This window comes from Taeniopygia guttata, chromosome 1 (assembly GCF_048771995.1).
Source record: "Taeniopygia guttata chromosome 1, bTaeGut7.mat, whole genome shotgun sequence".
NCBI lineage: Eukaryota > Metazoa > Chordata > Aves > Passeriformes > Estrildidae > Taeniopygia > Taeniopygia guttata.
In genome coordinates, this window is record NC_133024.1 from 88,798,749 (window position 1) to 88,821,821 (window position 23,073).

At 38.1% G+C, this 23,073-nt stretch overlaps 1 protein-coding gene across 1 annotated transcript in view; it reads left to right on the forward strand.

The window, feature by feature from the left end:
- Positions 1-897: 897 nt before the first annotated feature.
- Positions 898-23,073, forward strand: part of GCC2 (GRIP and coiled-coil domain containing 2) — a 29,902-nt gene continuing 7,726 nt past the window's right edge. The window contains exons 1-19 of the mRNA XM_030279195.4: positions 898-1,074; positions 3,813-3,875; positions 4,537-4,621; positions 5,687-5,754; positions 6,894-6,998; positions 7,797-10,268; positions 10,938-11,007; positions 11,674-11,774; positions 11,855-11,953; positions 13,505-13,624; positions 15,040-15,204; positions 15,590-15,694; positions 16,257-16,419; positions 16,967-17,067; positions 17,202-17,279; positions 17,937-18,074; positions 18,977-19,098; positions 20,658-20,834; positions 22,373-22,590. Coding sequence (XP_030135055.4) covers positions 973-1,074; positions 3,813-3,875; positions 4,537-4,621; positions 5,687-5,754; positions 6,894-6,998; positions 7,797-10,268; positions 10,938-11,007; positions 11,674-11,774; positions 11,855-11,953; positions 13,505-13,624; positions 15,040-15,204; positions 15,590-15,694; positions 16,257-16,419; positions 16,967-17,067; positions 17,202-17,279; positions 17,937-18,074; positions 18,977-19,098; positions 20,658-20,834; positions 22,373-22,590 — 4,552 coding nt within the window. The 5' untranslated portion in view covers positions 898-972. The remainder of the gene's footprint in view (positions 1,075-3,812; positions 3,876-4,536; positions 4,622-5,686; positions 5,755-6,893; positions 6,999-7,796; positions 10,269-10,937; positions 11,008-11,673; positions 11,775-11,854; positions 11,954-13,504; positions 13,625-15,039; positions 15,205-15,589; positions 15,695-16,256; positions 16,420-16,966; positions 17,068-17,201; positions 17,280-17,936; positions 18,075-18,976; positions 19,099-20,657; positions 20,835-22,372; positions 22,591-23,073) is intronic.

A 23,073-nucleotide genomic window follows, 5' to 3' on the forward strand; every position in this document is an offset into this window, starting at 1 on the left:
AGCATTCACCTAGTGAACCATAAACAGAATAATATGCCTAAATTGTTTCTCCCAGGCAACTTTTCATTAAAAATCAATTACTTATCATGAAATGTGAAAAATTATTCAGGCACTACCAAAGTGCATGCACGGTTACAATGAAAAATGTGTGCCCTTTAAACTAGGCATCGCTCCCCTCAAACACCTACTCAAACAGGCGTAAAAGGTCTCTTTAAGAACATGCAATTACAAGCCATAACACCTAGGTTCTGCTATTTGCTCTGGTAGCCCTTCACATCCATTTTTGGATTTACAGAATCATGGAATTGTTAGGGTTGGAAGTGACCTCTGGTGATCATCTCACCCAAACCCCTGCCAAGGCAGGGTCACCTAGAGCAGGTGCCAAAGTATGCATCCAGGTGGGGTTTGAATGTCTCCAGAGGGAGACTCCACAAGCCCCCCGGGGCAGCTGTGTCAGTGCTCTGCCGCCCTTAAGGAAAGCTCTTACTCGTGTTGGGGTGAAACTTCTTGTGGTTTTATTTAAGGCCGTTGCTCCTGGTCCTGTCGCTGGCCACTGATGAAAAGTCTGGCACCATCCTATTGGCACCCGCCGTATTTATTTGATAAATAATTTCAATCACTTTGTGTTCCCATCAAGGTATTAAAAATCGGTTTAAATCGCTACGTTTCTACCCGAGCACATCACCCTCCACCTCACATTCTCCTTATGGTGGCAGCGAGACAAGAGCCTGCAGCGCTGCTTTGCCCTTAGGCGCCCTTCAGAAACAGGGAAGAGCGGGGTGCACTCGTGTTGCAGCCGTACCCTTTCCCCTTTCCGCGTTTTCTAAGGCCGAGAACACGAGGCCGGCAGCGACGCCACGGCCCAGCCCGGGGCTCCCGCCGCCCGGGCAGCGGCCCTGCGCAGCCCCGCCCGTCCCCCGGGGCGGCGCTCCGTGACGGACGGCCCGAGCCCGGCCAGCCCGGCGTGCCGGGATGACGGAGGCGGAAGCGGCTCGGGGAGGATGTAGCGGCGCTGGCAGCGGCTGTGGCGCCGCGATCTCCCCGCCCCTGCAGCCGGCCGGCCCCGCCATGGAGGTAACGCGGCTGGGCAGAGGGGCCGCGGAGCCCTCGGGCTCACCGCGGCTGGGGCGGGCGCGGAGGGGGCGGTGCGTGACCTTGGCAAGCGGCACGGGGGGCTGGGGAAGGTGCGGGCCGGCCCCTCCCACTCCGCGGGTTTCCCTTCCCGCGGTGCGGGCGGAGGAGCCCGGGGGCCGCTGGGCGCTGGGCCGCTGGGCGCCCTTTGCCGCCGCCTCGCAGCCCCGCGGGTGGCGCAGCCCCGGCGGGCGGCAGCTGTGAGGGAGGCCGGGGGCGGGCAGGGGCCCTGCCGCTGCTGCTGCCGCTGCCTCTGGCCTGCGGAAATGCGAGCGCCCGTGCGGGCTGCCAGGGGCTGGTGTGGTGCCCCTCCTGCTCAGAAGGTGGGGACGTCGCCCTGTTGGCGCGGGCTCGAGGGCAGCGACACTCGGTGACACACGGCCAGGCGTTGTGTGGTCACTTGTGTGACAGCGCCCACGGGCCAACAAGGGCTCCTTTTTCACTGAGGTGACCCGGTGTGTTAACAGGACGTCAGCTGTGAAACACCTACCAACGCAAACAAATAGAACCACTGAAGTGTCTGTATCTAGTGTAGCTTTTATAAACACCAGGGCAAATCTAAAGGCAGCGTTGAGGACTTTTAAGTTCACACATTAAATTAACTCTTCTGGTAGTGTCTGTGCTGCTTGTGTGCCACATTCTAATAGAGGTTCAATGCCACTGTTGGTTGAAGCAATCACAAGCGTTTTGATATGACTTGGTACACTTAGGGTTGGTGATGTCTAATAGTTGCACGCTGCTCAGAAAATTGCTGTTCATGATGGCCACTAATGCCACAGTTCACAGCAAAGGTTAATATATTGCATTTATGCATTGGTTAGGCTTTCTAAGAGTATATTAAGCTATTGCAAAAGTAAGGGATAGATAGCTGTTAAAATACATAAAGCATCTTGAATTGTGGCCTGGAAACCCCTAAGTGTAGGGGGTAAAGTAGGCTTGAAATAAAATCTAAAAAAAGAATGTATGTATGTGTGTGTGTGTGTATATATATATATCAGTAAACTATGGAAGCATCCAGATTTCAGAATGGTGGACTAGAAACTATGCAGGATTGTATTGGGCTCAAAAGCATAATAGCTGCTGGCTTACAGCTCGGATGCAACTAATCAATAAAAAGTTCAGGGTTTTTTGGTAGCTTATCTTCCTCATTTTTCTTTTAACTCAAGTGGGTGAAGCCCTCAACATGAGCTGCCTGTGGTTTCTGTTACCAGGACAGCAAAACTGGATGCATTGTTTTACACAGCAAGTGATTATGCTTCTGTATGTATTAGCTTAAAATAGTAAGGAGTAAAAGTATTGTGAAAAGAAAATTTATCTGACCTTGCTGTAGTATGAAGAGTAGTGAGCTGTCATTTTCTGAACAGTACATGCAGTTTGTTATAATTCATTATGCTGTCCAAGTGCTAAAATATTAGGAGTATAAATGTTGATAAAGTTCTACATGCTAAGAAAATCTGAAACTTCATAGCTTTGTTTTTCCTAATGCTGTGCAGCACATTTTTTCCTAATAACTTTCTTTTTGCTGTCTTAAAAAAACCCCAAATACTTAGCATATGTGTGCATCAATGATTATAACTGTCTTTGTCCTTGGTCTGTGCTTGAGCTCATATTTCTAAAGGTGATGCTTTTTATTATCTGTATCACCTGTTCTGTCTAAATTATTAGTGATTGCCCATTCCAGTATGGTTCTTCCTTAGTTCCTACTATAAGGGTTTTGATTTTTTTTTTGGCAGAATGAAGAGAGTAGCAGAATAAAAGTGAGGGTAGGTGTGTATACATACACACACACACACACACACACACACACACACATCTAGATATATAAAAATATTTTTATATACACCTCTTCACTTTTATACTCATGCATATATGATAGATAGTATGAAGAAAAAAGTAGGGTAAAGGCGAAGGCTTGGAAATGCTATTCCTAATATATTGGAAGCGTCTGTTCCCTTTTCCTTCGCAGCATTGTGGCTGCATACATTTCTTTGTGGTCCTGATTATACATAAGCATATCCCATATAAATCACTGTAAAGTAACAGTCTCCCAGGTGGAAATTTACAGTGGAAGGCAGGAAGGCATTTTGCATGTCTTTTAGGGATAAGGGAGCACAGAATTTGCAGAGCCTTTTCAGATATGTGTGTTAGGCCAACAATCCTAGTGGGAATTAGTATGCTTAAAAAAAAAAGAAAGAGAGGGGTTATAATTTGCCCAAATGAGCCCCAACTTTTCTGAGTCTTTTGGAATATATTTGATAGGCTGACAATTTTAGTGATAAGCCAGTGTGTTTAAGAAGGAAACAAAAAAAAAAGATTAGGAGCTTATGTGGTTCAAAAGTTCCCAAGGTTTGATTTAACTGCAATTCTGATACGCTTGTAAATAAAATTAATTTGCAATACTGTATCAGCTATACATGTCCATTCAGTAATGGAATCATAAGATCATACTGGTTTGGACATTGGGAGCTTTCTATTCTGCTGTTCTAATAATCACAGGAGATCTTTTTCCATTGTTTCTGATTCATCCTACAAATACATGTTGTTTTAAAATTTTTCGTTTACTTTTTTTCTTGTGCTTTTGCTATATTCAGTTCCTCTCTGTTTGGAGCCTTTCAGTTAGTTCTTTTGGTAGTATTACACCAAAAGTCTGTTACTGCAGATTGTACTTCATTTTGTTGTAGGTTCAAGATGCTGGGCAAGAGATGGTGGGGTCTTCTGGAACACCAGGATCAGGCAAATCCAAGGTAATCAGTCCTCACAAACCTAATTTATTTGACTAGCAGCAGTTGGAAGGGTTAGCGTGCAAGCTCTGACTACTAGGAAGACAAAGATATTTTTAATATTTCTTCTAGACACGAACAATTAACTTATAAACATTAAGATAAAGTGTTTTGGAAATCATGAGGGGAAAAAAATCTTTTTGGTATGTTCACTTCCTGTTATATTTGATAAATTATTAATGGCATCTAGTTTTGGCAGCAGTCTGTTTCATAATGGACCCAGACATCTTTGCATACATAGGAAGTAAATTTAAACAGTGACAATGTTAGGTCAGCAAGCTATTTTCAAAATATTGCTCAAATTATATTACTGAATTGTAATCCTTCCTAACTGAGTTTTCCTAAGTGACGCTGCCCAATTGTGTGCTTCAGAATTGTTTCAGACACGTACAGAATGAGGAGTAGTTTCTGTTACTGTAATTGAAATAATAGAATTGGACAACAGAACATCAGTAACTTGGACTGTTATTCTTCTTTGAAATGTTACTCTTCTGGCAAATGTATGGCAAGAGTTTCTTGTCCTAAAATTCAGCTTTTTGGCAGTGAGATGCTAAAATGCCTTGTTTGTATTTCCCTCTGGGTTAGAGGAACTGGTTTCTCTGATACATAGTTTCTTTCTTTACAGCTGGACACATTGCCCAAAGAAGACCTCATCAAGTTTGCAAAAAAGCAAATGATGCTTATACAGAAAGTGAAGTCAAGATGTGCAGGTATCTTACTGGAAAGTGCAATTTATGCCTTAATGCTTGGCACTACCTGACCTTTTCAAATATCACTGTGTGCTTTTGATAGGCAGATTTAAATTCTAGGCAAAACCACTAGATTTTATTTTTCTTCAGTTTTGCTATTTATGGTGGGAGGATAAGGACCGAATTAATTTGATTAAGAAAGAGAAGAAAAGAAGCATTGCTTTTGAAAGGTATTAAATTAATTTTGGTCTGACAGTGTGGCATGATGGAACAGTGTAGCTTGTGGAAAAGTTGAAGTGGGATTTGTCATTGTCTGTTCCCCATATTGGTGCAGGTTGCTTTTCAGGAAGCAAATGGGAGCAGGAATGTCTCCTATTTTTTTGCATAATTAGTAGAGTGTAGTTTGTTGTAGAGTACAGTAACTTCTTTAAGATACTTTGCTACTTTATATTTGATCATTTATTGCTTTAACAATAAATTATAAAATATACCAAACAAAATTTTATGCTTAACACTTTACAGTCCCTGTAAATCTGTCCTCTCATGTGCTGTCCTTGTCCACTCTGCTGTCCCTTTTCCTCCTGTGGCCCACTGCTTGAACTGGTGTCACCTCCCCTTGTTTGGAATGACAGTTTTGCTGACTGATGGTAGCTGCCCTCTGAAACAATAACAATACAGAAATGGGCTTTACCAGGCTTTTCCTCAGTGTGGTTATTCATAAGATCTTGCTGTTCTGCTTGCTGCCTATTTTTAAAGAAACAGTAGAAACTGAGTATCTTTCCTCTGATTTAAATTGACCATGAAATAGAAGGTAAGATGATCTTCAGAAAAATTTCTATCTGTTGTCCCTCTATCCAAGCAAGGAAGTTTTGCTCCCTCAGGAAGCCATGCTTTGGGGTCAGGACTGGAGAAGTAGTAATGAATATTTGTTCTCTTTCTGTTAGTCCTGTCTAAAACAAAACAAAAGCTGATGAACTAAAAGACCTCTCTGATTTAAATAGAAGTGTTGTCAGGCAAAGGATTTACTAACATTTGCTACTGTAATGCAGCATCAATACATACTGTCAAATTTCTTTACATTTTAAGAACTGGAGAAAGAAATTGAAGAACTCCGATCTAAAGCAGCTGCTGCAGGAGCTGATGATATTATTCAGGTAGGAACATGTAGTTTGTTTCTATTGTATTATGTAAAGTCAGCTGAAATATATCCACAGAATTAATTTGGTAAATAGTTAATAGCTTGAAAACTGTGACTCAAATTGAGTGGAATCAATCTGCAGGTATCCAAGACACTTCCAAAAACTCTTTTTTTTCCTTCTCCCCTCACATCCTTACTCCAGTTGCCAGCAAACACTCTTGGTTCTGTGAGGAATAGTACAGAGTAGTCTACTTTCCAGGCAAAACTTACCACAGCACTTCAGTACCTGAAGAGGTCTCATAAGATGTGATTTTCAGCAGGGTCTGTTACAATAGAACAACAGATAATGGTTTTAAACAGAGGGTTGATTTAGGTTAGATGTAAGGAAGATTTTTTTTTACACAGAAGGCAGTGGAACATTGGAAAAGGTTTCTCAGAGAGGTGGTAGATTCCCCACCCCTGGAAAGGGGTGATCCCCCACCCAAGATCAGGTTGAATGGGACTCTGGGCAACCTCATGGAGTTGAAGATGTGCCTGCTCACTACAGGGGGTTGGACTAGATGGCCTTTAAAGGTCCCCGCCCACCCAATCTATTCTGTGACTAGAATGGCCCCTGTAAGACTTTTCCTCCTGTGACTGGTTAGACCAGTTTTAGTTTATTTTGGAGTGACCATTGCAGAAAGGCTTCAGCCATGTAGAAAAGTTCTGAGACAGTCATTTGATGAGATTAGAAACACATAATTAAAGTTGCATGTCACAAGAAATGCTTTTAGGATGTTTTCTGAAGATAAGGGTCATAGCATATGAAAATGAAAATTGGTAGTGAGGAGGAATAATTTCTTACTTAGAGAATTATTTTGAATAATTTGGATAGAGATTTCTTTTCTACTGAGAGGGAACTTCACTACCATTACCTGGTAATAAAAAATTAGCTGGTCACAAGTGCAATTTTTAAAAGAACACAAAATCATTGTTTTAGTCTACCTGTTTCATGTCAGTTGTATTTGGGCTGAAAGCAATTTTTAAATAGCTGACTGATGTGTTTATTTGACATAAAGTGTCATAATCTATATATGAGTTCCTACATTTTGCAGAAATCAGTGTTTCCATTGTTAAGAAACCCTTCTTTCAGTGATCTTTCTCATTTAATATTAGGCTCTCACAGAAAGGCTGGATGTTGTGCTTCTGGAAAAAGCTGAAAGTCAGCAGCAGTGCATAGCTCTGAAAAAAGAAAACATTCAAATAAAGCAAGAAGCAGAGGTACTGAAATGAGCCGCGGAACATTACTGAAATATTTCAGAATTTTGTTTATTTTCTAGCTTTGCTTGTAGTGTATCTAATTTTAATATTTTTCTTCACTTACCTGTGTTCTATCTCTTAAAAAATCTAAAAAATATAAAGGCTTTATATATTAAAGCATGTTTTCTCTGTACCCCCCAGTTTATAATAATAAATAAAAAATCCTTATGTACACTGTTTAAATCCACAGCTGCAAGAAGAATTCAGTCTGTGCATTAAAAGCCTACATAGGCTTCGATCAATCAGCTCTATCTTTTCATGGGAGCACAGGTTTATCTTTACAAGGTAAACCTTTAGATATTCAAGTGAGCTTTACCTTTAGATATTCCTTAGGAGGAGCCTGTCAGCTAAGGCACCCATATTATATCAATAATCTCAATTAATGATAAAGAGAAGACTGAATTGCTTGCAATTGATAGACATTGTTATATTCCAGATACCTGAGTTTGATGCACTAAAAGTTATCTGATCTTTAATACATTATCAGAATAGTTGCTAAAGTCTGTTGTGACCATTTTGTGAAATTATGCTGGTAAACATGATCTAAGACTTAGTTTTTCTTTCTCATTTTGCAAATGTTCTTGTACTCTGTGTAGTGACTTCTGAATGGAGTTGTCCTAATACAGTCAGATATTTAAAAGCTATAGCAGTTTTTAAAACTGTGGACTACTAGGTTTTCTAATTCATTATTGTAAACAGTTCACTTGGAAATTCTGTGTGCTACATTACCAGTATTTAATAATTTGTTTGTTTGTCTAGGCTGCAGTGGCTAAATCAGAAGAATTGCAGAAGCAACTGGAACAAGCAAGAACTGACTCTCTGGAAGAAATAAAAGCTCTGAAGAGTGAATTAGCAAATGCGCAATGCAAGCACAATGAGGATTTAAAAAAACTGAAGATGGAATTGGATGAACAAGTGAAGAAACAAATGGAACTGCTGGAACAGGTTGAATGTTACAATGATAGTCAAAAAGAAGTTAAAAGATTACAAGATGATGTCCAAAGAATGAAATCTACTTATGAGGAGCAAATTTTGTGTCTGAACAAGCAGTTGGAAGCTGTAAATGAAGACAAAAACAAAGAAGTGACAAATCTGCAAGAAACTATTAAAAGCAACTCTCAGTGTTACCATAATGAAATAAAAACTCTGAATGAAGAGCTTAAAAAATTAAAAACTGCTCATCAGGAAGAGTTGTCAGAACTAATGCATCAGATTGAAATATCATCTAAAGAAAATGAAGAAAAGCAAAATCAAATAAATCAGTTACAGCACAATTTGACAGAGAAAAATGTCCAGGATGAAATGAGTGCTCAGACTGACCAGCGTGAATATGACTTGGAGCAGCTGAGAGAAGTCTTACATAAAAATTTAGAAAACAAGAGAGATGTTGCAGATACACAAGAAGAACCTTGTGTAAAAGCAAAAATGGAGGAAAAAGTTAGGTACCTGGAGCACAGTTTAGAAGAACTCCAGTCGCAGCATAGTATATTAAAAGACGAGTTAACTTATATGAGCAATGTCAAGATAAAACTGGAAGAGGAAATCCATCGTATGAAGGATGAGTACTTTCATGAGCGGGAAGACTTGGATTTTAAGATAAATGAATTGCAGCTTACTAAAGAAGATTGCTGCTGTGTAATTGAAAAACTAAAATTGGAGCTTCAAGCAGCAGGACAGCACTATGAAACTGCTGCAAAAGAGCACAAATTAGAGATTCAGACTCTGAAAGATCAACACCAGAGAGAAATTTCTGAACTAAACGAAACGTTATTATCTGGTTCTGAAAAAGAGCAGATGGCATTAGTTTTTGAAATGCAGGAACTTAGAGAACAACTTGAAAAGCTAACTCAGGAGAAGGAAGAAGCAGTGTCCAGTTACAATAGCCTGAGAGAAACAATGGAAACTCTACAGGCTGAGCTAGGCGAATCTGCTGGGAAGATCAGCCAGGAGTTTGAATCAATGAAACAACAGCAAGCTTCTGATGTCAGTCAACTGCAACAGAAACTTCGAGCTGCTTTCAATGAAAGGGATGTTCTCCTTGAAACTGTAAATCGCCTTCAGGAAGAAGTAGAAAAATTGTCATCTAATCAGTCAGAGATAGAAGAACTTAAATGTAAAATCGTTAGTCTTCAGGAGGACAATAGCACAATGACAAGTTCCATTGACCAAAAAGAGATTACTGTAAGAGAACTGGAAGAGAAGATCGTTGCTCTTACTGATCAAAACAGGGATATTTTAAATGATGTAAAATGCTTGGGTGAAGAGAGAAAAACCCTTCAGGAAACGTGCAAGCAAGAACGAATTAAAATTCAGGAACTTCAGCAAGAAGTAGATGTTGCTAACCAGTGCAATAATGACCTGAAACAAAAGGTAGAGGAATTAACAGAGAGACTGAATGAAGCTTTAACTTCAAAGGGTGAAAATAGTCAAATGCTAGAGCAACTAGAAAAACAGATTGAATCTCTGGTGCGTGATAAAGAACAGCTTTCATCTGAAGTGTACACTCTTCATGAGGAAAATAGGAAACTCAGTCAGGAAAAAGGTGAATTAAGTGAAAAGCTAGGAAGGACTACATCTGAAAAAGATAGTTGTTTAGTATTGAAAGAGCAGTCTGAAAACTTAGAAAAGAAACTACAAATGATGACTGCAGAAAAAGACCATATATCAGCATTACTTGAAAATGAACAAGTGCACACATCCCTTGTAAGAACACAGCTGTACCACCTACTTGAGCAAGTGGGGTTCAGCATTTCAGATTCTAATGAAGAATATGACTCTCTTAACTTGTTAAAAATTGCAAATGAATGCTTGTCAAAAATTAAAGAAGAGCAGTGCCTTGCTCTACAAAAGGAGGAAGAAGTCATTAGTTTGCGGCGAGAAGTTGAGAGATTAGAGGAAGAAAATGCAGCTCAACATAGAGAACATAGATCCCTGATTCAGGATTTTGAAAAAGAAAAAAATCTCTTGAGAGAAGAACTGGAAGGAGTATTGTCTGAAAAAGAAGCGCTTCAACACGATATCCAGGAGCTGAGGAATGCCAGCGAAAAAATAAGGATTGAAAATCAAGATCTTTTAGCTAATACTGAAGAAATTAGTCAAAAACTTGCTCTTTATGAAAGCCAATTACAAGAACAGCAAAAAGAACCTGAAAAACAAGACGACTTAAATTTCGTTCTGGAACAAAAGGAAACTGAGCTTAGAAATGTGAAAGACGAACTGAGTTCTCTAAAGGTTATATTTTGTTATTGAAGTATAAAGACTAAACCTCTAAAGTCTTCAGAATTAAGGTTCAAAAAATACTTTCAATTCTCTCTTTTCTTGTTTTTTTCTTTTTTTTCCCTTGGCCTCAAATTGAGTCTCCCTCCTAGAAAGCATATATTTCAGAGTTTTCTAGCACCCCAGAATTCCCTTCTTTCCCCCAGGAAAAAAAAAAATTAAACAAAACCAATCATAACGCTTTTTTTGGCAAAAGTTGCTTGTACTTGAACCTTTATTCCCATCAATATCCCTTGAAGCAATCAATTGACTAGATGGACTACCTGACCTCATAATCTTTCACCTCTAACTTTCTATGGTTCCATCTCAAACAAAACGTCTTGATCTGCATTAGCTTCAGGTCTTGCGAATTGCTGGTTTAGTAAAGCTGACAGCTGCAGAACGAGGGTGTCTCCCCTTTTTTGTTCTTGGACAGGATGGAAAGCAGTTCTTAAAAGATTAGCATGTTCTGCTTTCAGCATAACTGTATTTTCACCAAGCTGATACAAAGTTGCTCACAAAGGCTTTCCTGGTTGTAAGAACATAGTTTAGCTGTAGCTGAAACTTCTGGTGGCTTGTTAGGAACAAAACAGGTAGCACAAAGAAATGTTTGTAATACTTCTTATATCTTTGTTTATAATACAGAATTTAATGGAGACAATGACTGGGAAAACTGATCAACAGTCTTCAGTAGCAGAGCTTCAAGAAAAAATTGGTATCTTTCTCACTTTTTTCCTGCTGTATAAATGGTCTGGCTTCTTTGGATATATACCTTTTCTTTCTTTGCATTATTGTCCTGTATTTCCACAAGTTGAGGAAGATGGGGAAGTGGATATTAATGCATCTTCCTACAGTATTCCTTCCATTGGAGATTTAAAATGTTAGCAATTTTAAGTTGGGATATGATGTGGTAGTTTTTAAGGCTTTTTCTTCCTCTGTACATCTGTCTGTAAACAGTGTAGTGGATTTAATCTTTATTTTTTAATGTGGGAAATTTATCAGTAAGAATCCCTGAGGCTGTCAGAAGGAAAGGGAAGTAACACTGCCAAAACTACTGTTGCTTTATTGCAGTTACCCCAACACAAAAGCAGGAAAATGCTTCTGAGTTGTTAGATTTATGTAGAAGTAGACAGGAATATCACTTTTAATTGTGATGAAAGCTTCTGAAATGGGGAAAGATTGTCCAAGGAAAGATTGTCTCTAAATTCTCTCTGTGTCTGGGTGTTTTAGCTTCAAATTAAATGCTTGACCCCCTGCTGTATATTTTGTTTGGTTTTAAAGTCTTGCTGATGTTTTTGTTCTAATTCAATTTCGTTTAATTTCATTTCTTGGGAAGAAATGGAAAGGTGTAATTTTAAATTTTCTTATGTATTTCTTTTAGGGGTGCTTGAAAAAGAATCTGCTGAAAAAGGAGAGAAGCTAAATAAAATTAAAGTGGTTGCTGTGAAAGCAAAGAAAGAATTAGATGCCAGCCGAAAAGAGGTACCCTGATTACTTCCTAATATGTATAAGATTCTGCATGGAGGGGTTTATTTTAATGACACACTCTTCTTTTTAATAAGATGCAGACTCTGAAGGAAGAGTTGGAGTTGGTTCGATCAGAAAAAGATCAATTGTCTGCTTCAATGAAAGATGTAATTCAAGGAGCTGAAAGCTATAAGGTAAGAATAGTGCTGCATTCACTAAAGATAGTAAACTGTCAGAAAATACTTCGGGTTTGAAGCCTAGTCTGGATATATGTTGCTATTTAGTTGCACAATTATGTTTGGCAAAAGAAATTGTGTCAGTGCAGTTGAATACCAGAATCAAGAAATGTAAGGTTCTCTTAAGGGAACCATGCAGCTGCTGTCAGAAGAAAATGAGACACTTCCTTTCTACTGGAATGCTATTTTTAACCCTTTTGAATCTGGCATCATACATACCAAGCAATATGTTGCTAGGCAAAAAATAAATCCCTGTGAATTCTGAAAAGTACGTAAAATTGAAGATCAGTTTGAAAATCCTTAAATGATAAAGACAAGCTTGTAATTTCCTGGAAGCAAGTCTTCTTGGAGCACATCTCTGGGCACATGAAGCAGAAGCAGGTGACAAGTCAGCATTGCTTCCCTGTGAAAGCTGTTCCCTGTAAGACTTAGGAGGAGAAGCTGAGGGAACTGAGGTTATGTAGTCTGGAGAAGAGCAGGCTCAGGGGAGGCTTATCGCTCTCTCCAAACACCTGGAAGAAGGGTGTAGTCAGGTGGGGATTGATCGGTCTTTTCTCTCAAGCAACAAGATAGGACAGAGGGAAATGTCCTTAAGTTCTACCAGGAGAGGTTTAGATTGGATATTAGGAACAGTTTCTTTAAAAGAAAGGTGCTTGAGCATTAGAACAGGGAAGCAATGGAATCACGATCCCTGGTGGTATTTAAAGTATAATAAGTAAACACAGCAAGCACTTTATATACAAGAATAAAAACATGGCACTTAAGGACATATGTTAGTGGTCGATTTGGCAGTGCCGGGTTTACATTTGGATTCAATGATATTAAAGAATCATCTAAATTATTCTGTGACATCATTGAGAGTCTTACATCCACTCTTGTCCCTCCTTCTCCCCCCAAACACAAGAAAGACATTGATAACTTGAAGTGATTTCAGTGTGGGGGATGACCAGGGTGGTCAAGGGACTGGAATAAGTGATGAGAAGTTGCTCAGCCTGGAGAAAACATCGAAGGAACCTGATAGGAGTCTTCCAGTACTTACAAAGACATTATGAAGGGAAGAGAGTCAGGTAGTAGTCCTCAATTGAAGGGAGAGATTCCAACTGGATACATGAATAAACATTTTTATGTTATGAGAATGGTCAAGCTTTTGAATAGGTTGCCTAGTGGAGTAGCCATCTCCATTTTAGGAGGCAGGTCCTTGGAAAGACATGATTGGACAAGGCTCTGAGCAACCTGGTATCATCTCACTGCTGACCCTATTTTAAGCAGGAGGGAGACATCTGCTGAGCTGTCTTCCAACCTGAATTATTCTAGAATGTCATGAACTGAAAGGGGTTTCTCCCAGAGCTTGTAATGGAATGATAGCTTTAATTTCATTCTGATATTTCTGATGTTGCAGTAAGACAACTCATATAATGAAATACTAGGTAAGCACACCTCAGAGGTATACAATGTGCTTATGCAATACATCTTGTAAAAAATTATGCTTTTGTGTTTGTATGTGTTAAGAATCTTTTGATGGAATACGACAAGCAAGGAGAACAGCTGGATTCTGAAAAAGGCAAAGCAAATAATCTTGAACGCCAGATAGATGACCTCACAAGACAGCTACAGGTGTCATCTGAGCAGGTCAGTTCTTTATGTGGGTCTGATCTATTGATAAGTACCATGAGAATTAATTCTGCCTATTGGGGTCAAGTCCTAATCATGTGATTGTTACTTTAGTTTCATAACCTAAGTGTGTTTTAGATAGTGACTTGAAATTCAGAGTGGTTTATTTGTTCCTTTTCAACATCTGATATCTTACCTGGGCCTTGACAAAGATAAATATATCTAGAATATCTGACTTTGTGGATAGAAAGAGTTTAATTTACCCCAGGTCAACTCACAGAAAAGAGCAGATCATCTCTGGCTTGATTTTGGACCTACAGCTCTGCTGCAAGTATCAAACTTGCACTGTTTCTCTGACTGCACACCTACACTTCTTGTTAAGTGCAGTAACCTTTAACTGAGACATTTTTTCTTCTATTTCTTCAACAAAATGTGGCTTTGGGTTTTTTTTAATTTTTTTGTTTGATCAACAGAATGTATAAATATACCAAATAAATTATGGATTTTGAATTTTTCACAAGGATGAAACTTTAGGATGCATTGTAGAGTACTGGCATTCAGAAGAGTCTTAGATAGTAATTAAGAGGCTGTGAGACACATTTTTGCAAAGTTCACTGCAGTGGGTTTGGTATTTAGGATTTAAATTCCCCATACACTAAAGATCCACCTAGGCCACTGTTTCCTTATAAACACAAGCCAGTAGTCAATAGCATGGGAAGAAATAAGAAATAATAGTAGAATAAGAGAAATAATAATATAAATAATCAGCCTGCTGATTATGCAGGCTTTGCATTTTTCAAGTTATAAAGAATTTGTAAATAAAATGCTGTTTAGGTAGTTGACATCTTTCACTTATACTTCATTCTTAATAGGCAAAATAAAGACTACCATACATAATTGAAAATGTCAAAATTAAATCTGTTAAAGTCATTGCAAAAGTATGCCTGATGCAGTAGAGTTCTTACTAGGTACTGGTGGAAGACTTGGTGGTTCAGTCAAAGCTTGCAGTTCAGCCTTTTTTAGGAGTTAATAGTATGATCATTTGTTTATAAATGATGATATATTAGCTGTATTTGGAGTGTGGCAATAGGTATTGAAATACTGTATTGTTGCAAGGGGACAGTGATAATGCAGAAAGCATAAGTTTTTGAGTATTTTTTTCAGATTTCTTTGATTCTTGCCATTTTACAGAAAGCTGGGCAAATTAACTGAACAAAATAACCAAAATGTGCTTATGGCTTTAATTTCACCTGTTTGTTTATCTGAATTAACAGAATTAAGCTGGACAAAACTCATCTGTAGGAATGTTGTTTGTACGGGATTTAGATAGAAATCAGTGTTGGGTATTTTTTTAAACACAGAAAATACTTTATCTGTTAACATTGCACATAAATGCAGCTTATGTTTTTATCATTCCACTGTTCTAATTTCAGCACGATCAGTTGCGCTCTGCTAATGAAGACCTCCTGGCTCGTGTTGAAACACTGCAAAATAATGCTAAGCTGCTGGAAACTCAGATACTGGAGATACAAAGAGCCAAAGCAAAGGCTGACAAAGAACTAGAAGCTGAAAAGCTTCTAAGAGAGCAGAAAACAAAGGTAGTACTTCATAGAGATGGTGAATGGGCTGAAGCATGACTTACATTGGATGTGATTTCTGTTAGACCTTTGTAAACTGTGTTTGTATAGACCAGGTTCTGCACTTTCCCTCCATGTTACTTGACTTTTTTGGAAACTTGGTCTGTTCACTGAAAGAACTTCGCAAGGCTGTCAGTTCTGTTTAGGGGTATTTATACAGAATGTGAAAACCACTTCATAGTATTGTTGGTTTTTCTCTGGTTCACAGTGATTTCCTAAGAAAGGAATCGACTACCTTTGTACAACACGAGTGTGTGTGTGTGTGTGTGTTTGTGTTTGTGTGTGTGTAGATGTTGGCATCTATTTTGAAATTGGACTGCATAATTGACAACTGCTTAAATTTCAGGAACATAGTGGTGTTCTCCGAGAAATAGAGGAGCTTCAGATGCAACTTCAGAAGGAAAAGAAACATCTGCAGAAAACTATGCAAGAGCTAGAGTTGGCCAGAAAGGTAGAGTTGCCATCCATGTTAGTGCTTTGTGGACTACTAAAGATTTTGACCCATCTGGCTGTGTTGAATGCCTGCCTTTCTGTTCTGAGGATTTTAAAGCTGGAGGTTTGCAAAAGGGAGAATGTGAGGGCTTTGGCCCCTGGTTGTGTGCTTGGAGAGCTGAAATGTACTTTTGGAATTGGTTTTGGTCTTATTTTTTGTTTGTTTACCTTGGGTTATATGGCCTTTCATGATTAGAAATAGGAATAGAATTCAGATTTCTGGAGTACATGTATAGTGCACTGTTAAGAAATTGCCTTGGTTGTAAGGACTAAAGATGACAAAAACTAATACATACAAAATACTTACTGATAAAACTTGCAACAGGTTTTTCAAAGCTTTTGATTCTTGTTTGAAAACAGATTACTGGAGGATATGGAAACCCAGTGGATGGGTAATGTTTGTAGACATGGATGGATACGAAATCTTTGTCTGATGGGCAATATAATTTTTTACAGAATTACAAAAGTCATAACATGCAAGGCAAATTGTAAGCTCTAACTTCATTTTGTATACCTTGCAGGATGCTCATAAGAGTACACTGATGGATATGGAAATAGCTGATTATGAAAGGCTAGTAAAAGAACTTAATCAGAAGATTACTGATAAAGACAGCAGAATAGAAGATCTGGAGCAAGAAGCGGGGATTCAGAAACAGAAACAAGAGACGCTACAGGAAGAAATAAGTGAGTAAGCTATAAACAGAAAAGTCACTATGGTATAGGTACCTGTGGTAAAAGATACAATTCAGAAACAACTTCTCAAGTCAGCAAGTGAGGGTAAGCTTTGCAGGGAATACTAAACAGTTGCATTAGGAAAGCAGTTTTGTCTTTGATTGATAACCTTTACTAGGTTATCACCTAATCCATTGTTCAGCACTTAAAAGCCAATTTACCTGCCTGTCATACTGTGTTTATTACCTGATAAAGTTATTCATAAATGATAAATATCGGTGACTGACAAGGGTTTCATTTGGATATACCACATGCACAAAACTTTACTGATTACCATGTGAAAATTCCATTTCTTCCTATCCTCAAGTGTAATCTTGAAAACATTTCACTTCTTTTAAGATCTTTGTGATAACTTAGGAAAGTTTACTAAAATTACTGTAAGCTACTTGTTTGCAGCTCTTAAGGAATCTGTTGGAATTTTTAAAGTACTTTCCAACATTTTTAAGGAAATATAAGAGGGGAAGTTTCCTTTGCATATAATTGTTTTTCTCTGCATTAGAGTCACTTCAGTCAACTATGCAACAGGATGAGGAAAGAAATGCCAAGATAAAACAACTCCTGGTGAAAACCAAAAAAGAACTGGCTGATTCAAAACAAGCTGTAAGTCCATAGGCTAATGACTGTGTATTCTATTTTTAAACTAGATTTTAAAAAACAGCTGGAAGCTGAATTTTTAGGTTACTGAAGTTTGCAGGTTTGTTTTTTTTTAATCTCCAGGTAATTTTATCTTGCAGGAAAATGACCATCTAATGTTGCAGGCATCGTTGAAAGAGGAACTGGAAGCCAGTCAACAGCAAGTGGAAGCCTATAAGGCAAGAAAATTCACTTTTTGTTAGTACAAGTTTTCTCATTTAAGTAGTAAGGGTGTGATTTGTCCTGGGCACATGGAAGAATAAAGAGGTGCTATTTTTACTTTTAGTTTTCTTAAATGAGTTTTGTCTGTTTGCTGCTTTCCACAAATATTTTTTCCTGTGATTTTTTAAGTGGATTTACCCGTTTTCCTCTTTTCCTTTCCACCAAAGGAGAGGACTGTGGAGTTTGAAGCTTGTAACTAGAACATATTTTTTAACGTTTCTTTAAAAATGGAAGTGGTTCAGTTTAAAAACAGAAGAGCACAACATTGTCAGCAAACATCCTAAGTGTTGTCTATCTGTAATATGGAATAGAAATTTATTGGAATGTAATAAAAGAAGCAGGAAAAGGGAGAGAGGTTGGCTTTCTTAAATGCTGCCACCCCAGCGTTGTAATTATATCTTCAATTCTCTCTTTAAACAGGATCACATTTTAAAAATTATTACATGGTAACCCATGTCTATATTTTTTATTCTATTTTTATTGGATTTTAATTTTGTATTCACCAGTTCTATGCAGGAATTACTGTAGTAGAGTTCTAGGTTCTCAGTGGCAAGTTTCCTTGGAGAAGCAAGAAAAGTTTTCATGGTAGTGAAGTTTTCAACTGACTTTTTCAGATTCAAGTGGCTGTACTGACATCAGAAAAGCATAAAGTTCAGGAACAGCTGCGAACGTCTTCAGAGCAGCACCAGCGTACGATGAGTGCTTGTCAGCAAAAAATTGCAACCCTGCAAGAAGAGTGCAGAGCAGCCCAGGTATTCCAGTGTCAGAAGTAATCTTAAAGGCTTAAGAAGGGAGATTACTTGCACTCTTTGCTTCTTCAAAAATATTTTGCAGATTTTTTACTCTTCCATTTTTGCCTGTCAAGAATTTCAAATTACCCCAGTAATTGAATGGTGGTATAAAGGACAAGCCAGACTGTCCTGGTTGACATATATCACTTGGAGTGAAACATCTGGACTTGCATATTGCTATTTACAGTAGGGAAAAAACTTGTGGTACTGGGGAGCCAGGGTTTATTTAAGATGATCAGTAAATACACACTCAGGGAAAAGAAAATTCTGTAAAGAAAAGAGCACTAACAAAAAAAAAAAAAAGGAATATAACTTGCTTCATATAAAAACCAATTAACACAGATACTACTTTAAAGAAAAAAAGCTGTAAAAAATACATTTGCAAGCACCTTTCAATATGCTGAAATATGAGCAGCTTCTTAATTGGCAGCTGTATTAAATGTAAAACTGACACTGTTGCTGAAATTTGTTTTGTTTCTGGGATTTTTTGCTCATATAACACTGTTAGATGGTCCTGGAATGCAGTGTTTGCATTGGAGACAAACAGATTCAACATATAGTAGGACTGTTATGTTCAAACCACCTTTATGGGGGTTACTGCACTACTCTATGGCCACTGTTGTATGGTAGGTGTGCATCCTGCCGGTAAGCAACAGCTGAATGCAGCTTCTCAAAAAAACTCAGTTAAAATCTAAAGAAATCTTATCTGTTATGGTGGTTACTGTTTTAATTATCTATATTAAAGAAGGAAATGCAGCAGGTGGTTTTAATTATTTTCAGTGTAAGATGCATTTCAATATAGAGAAATAAGGGAGGAGCGATAGTCAATAATATAACTTACAGGTTTCTTTTCTGTGTGATAGGCTGAACAAGCATCTGTTACATCTGAATTTGAGAGCTACAAAGTCCGTGTTCATAATGTTCTAAAACAGCAAAAGAATAAATCTACTGCTCGCACAGAATCTGAAGGAGCCAAACAAGAAAGGTAAAATTAACATTTTTACTTGATCTGTAATCTGACTGTGGCACTGTCTAGCTGAACAGAAGAAATACTATCCGTTCCTACTGTTGTGGTGCTCTGTTCGTTTCTAATGGCTGGATTTGTCTTTTTAACCATTATTTTTATGTAGATCACCTATTGTTACAGTTGGAAGGAGAAGTAAGCTCTTAGGAATTTTTTATGACTCTCATGAGATGAAATTAGCTTGCACATTCTGTGTAGTCTTGACACATCATTTTCTCTGATGTGAAGTAACCAAGTGCCATTTGTGACAAAAGAGAAGAGCAGATTGATTCAGTTCAGCTGAGCTCACTTCGAATTTTTCAGGAGTGAGTGGTTAAGTGTAGGTAAAGCTCTGGGTGCCAATTCAGTCATCAGTTACTGCAGATTTATGAAATCCTGTATGTTGTATTATATGAGGAAAGACTTTGCAGGAAAGAGTTACACTACCAGAAGTTCCCTGAAAATCTTTTAAGTACAGTCATAAGCCAGGTGAATTCAGATTCGCTTCAGAAAATGTCTCGACTCGCTGCAAAAGTCAGTCGGTTTCTGCGAGTTATTTTTATTAGTCATTGACGACTGCCCTTGGTGACAGGCTGTGCGTTTTTGTGTGAGAGGCGGGATTCGTTCCTGGCACAGACCCGCAGTCGGTACCGGCAAGTGCAGCCAAAATCCACCAGAGGGCGACTTGTGCCTTGTTAGAGGACTTGGGTTTAGGGCTGGTTTGGGGTTTTTGAAACATTCTCGCTTTTGAAGCAAACAAACTGTAAGAGTTGCATTTCTTTCTCTGTCCTTTATGCAGAATTTTAAGAATTTCTGGTATTGTTAATTTTTTTGTTAGCGAGAACCATTCTGGAAACATTGGATAAGCAATAAACAGATGACAAATGGTTCCCAAAGAAATTATTTACAAGTATTAACACTAAGGATTAGTGAGATAGACAGTTCATGAGATAATGGAGGTGTCTGCATATATAAACACAGAAAGAAGTAAAAAAAGAATGTGCGTGACTTAAGATTTTTTTTTCCTGGTATTTCTGATTTTGACTTGTTTCTGACCAACTGAGTTTATATGTTATGGACTTGATGTTGCTTTCTAGTAATTTGCTCAAAATCTACTTCAACCATTTGTGCCTTGTATTTGGTTTTATTGAACTGATGTGCATTTACTAAAAAAAATTTTAAAAAAGCCTCACCACTTTAAAGAAGAAATTTTTTCTCCCATCTGATTCCCATATATTATTTTCCTTCTGTCTTGTTCCCTTCTGAAGTGGAAAGTGCTATCAGTCGTGCTTCCTACCCCAATAGTTGCATTCCCAGCAGTTCAGATGGTATGTGGCAAACCTGTTTCTATGTTGAAACAGAATCTGATTGTTTCTGTTGCTGCTTATTATAAGATTTTTTTGGTCTTAGTGCTGTGTTGATTTTTTAATAAATACGCAAATTGGATCAGCTATCTAAAATGTTGTGGATATGATATAGGTTCTGAAATAATGTAGTTATTTTTAATGCATGTTGTATATTTCTTTTTCTTCCACGTGCAGGGAACAGTTGGAAATGGTGATAGATCAACTTAAAGTTAAGCTTCAAGATGCTCAGCATAATTCACAGATGAATGCATCTGAACTCCAGGCATTGCAGTCTGAGCACGACACCCTGCTGGAAAGACACAATAAGATGCTGCAAGAGACTGTTGCAAAAGAAGCAGAACTCCGTGAAAAGTATGGTCTGCTGATGAATAGATATGGATATTTTATTTTGTTTGAATTTTAAGACCTCAGCTTGTGAAAGCCTATAACTGTACTTCACAAAGAAAAGGCATGTTGTTGAGAAAGTTAAAGGAATTTCAAAAGGATTGTTTGCTATTTTTCACAAGCCATTAGAAGCTTCCACAACGACAGTGAAATAGTAGATGATAGGGGAATTTGAGATTTTTGCAAACCTACCTCGTAACTATCAGATATAAAAATGAACACTTTTTAAGCATGCTACTATTATTAAGTCTAATGCCCAGCACCACATTTGTGTTGTACCACTCTACTAAATTTTATGGATGTTTCCTATTAAAAAAATAAGATAGCTATATGGAAAGCAAACAAGTTCACTGACAAAATACCCAGTTCTTGTCCATTAAGTGTCTTTCTTACAGAAAGTACTGTATTTTAAGTTTGTGCTTGCCAGAGGCTTAATTTGCTATATTTTTCTTTCAAAATGAATGGAATCTGTTTAATCTGTATCATTCCTTTTAAGGTCACATGAGTATCTTAATACCTGAGCTCCACAAAAAGAGTCTATCATTGTCTTTTCTTCTCCATTTAGGGTACAAAGATATTCACATGAAGTATTAATTAGAAATTACTGATAGATATTAGGAACTGTTGACTTCTTGTCACTGTCTTTGTACAGTTTTATCTGTTCCTGATAGCTACATGATGATTCACTGTAGTCAACTGAATTTATGTTCTGCATTTTTCTGGAAAGAACCCATTTCACAGTAGTTTCCTTTTATACCTAAACACTGGTCTTTTCTGCTCAGGCTCTGTTTAAGTCTGTATACTTATAAGGGTAAGTCCTGGGCTTAGTTTTCCCATACATGCATTTGTTTAATTGCTTGTGACTTTATTTATTTTTTATTTATTTATTATAATATACCATGTCTGTATTAGGTATTATTATTTTTTAATGTATTTAATTGCTTGTGACAATTTTGGTGTGCTTCTGGAATACCTGCAAACCAAGTACAACTGATGAGTTACTGTCATTTTCCTTACTAACAGCTACACTCTTCTTCACTGAAAGTTGAGGTTTAAAAAAAATAAACTTACCTTCTTAGAAAGGTACATTTTAGAAGTCCCAAGTAAATGCTTTGTAAATAAATGTTATAGGAAGTGGAGTATAAGTGACATGCCCTGTATGATCTTATAAAAGTCATGATGCAGTTTTAGAATTTAGGAATGTTTAGACCACAGTGCCTCTTAAGTCTTTCATTATTTCCCAAATATGTCTGAATATTTTGTTCTGAAATAGAAGTCGAGTTTATATAGCACAGTGCATTCATATACTAAGTAATGTGTAGCTTCTTCAGTCTCAGTTTCCCTGTAAAAAGAGGACTTTAAATGAAAAAGAGTTGCACACATAGTTCTAAGATAATCATACACATGAAAATTGAAAACTGCCTCAAACTGTAAAAATTTTGAAATCTAAAACTTACACTGTTTTACTGCTTGTGTCTTACTGTTTATGCATGCATTGTTTTCAGACTCTGCACAATACAGTCTGAGAACATGGTCATCAAAACAGAACATGCCCAGGCACTGAGTCAGCTGACAGCCCAGAATGAAGCTCTCCGGAACAATTTCAGAGATCAGGTCAGGAACCTGCAAGAAGAGCACAGGAAGACAGTAGAGACACTTCAGCAGCAACTCTCCAGAGTAGAAGCTCAGCTCTTCCAACTCAAGAGTGAACCAAGCACTAGAGGTAATTTCCAGGCAGAATACCAGGTTTCCATGGGTTACTTAGAGATTTGTGTACCTCAGACTGAAGCTAAAATGTGCTTACAGTGTTTGATTCTGGAAAATCAACAGCAAATTGTTCTGGGAAATCTGCAGCATGCTGTATCAATCCACAGATACCAAGTCAGGAATGCATCTTTTTTATTATTTACTGTTGCTTCAGAATCCTAAAATCCTTGAATATATCCAGAGGAGGGCAACAAAAATGGTGGAAGGACAGGAAGGACTGTCCTATGAGGTGCAGCTGAGGACACTGGGTTGGTCTAGTTTGGAAGAAAGCAGGCTGAGGGCAACCTCATGGCTGTCTTATAGATTCCTGAGTGGGGGAAGTGAGGAGGGAAGTGCTGAGCTCTTCTCCCTGGTATTCACTTACAGGACATGTGGGATTGGTTCAGAGCTGCAATGGAAGGTTCAGACTGGACATAAGGAAGCGTTTTCTTACTGAGAG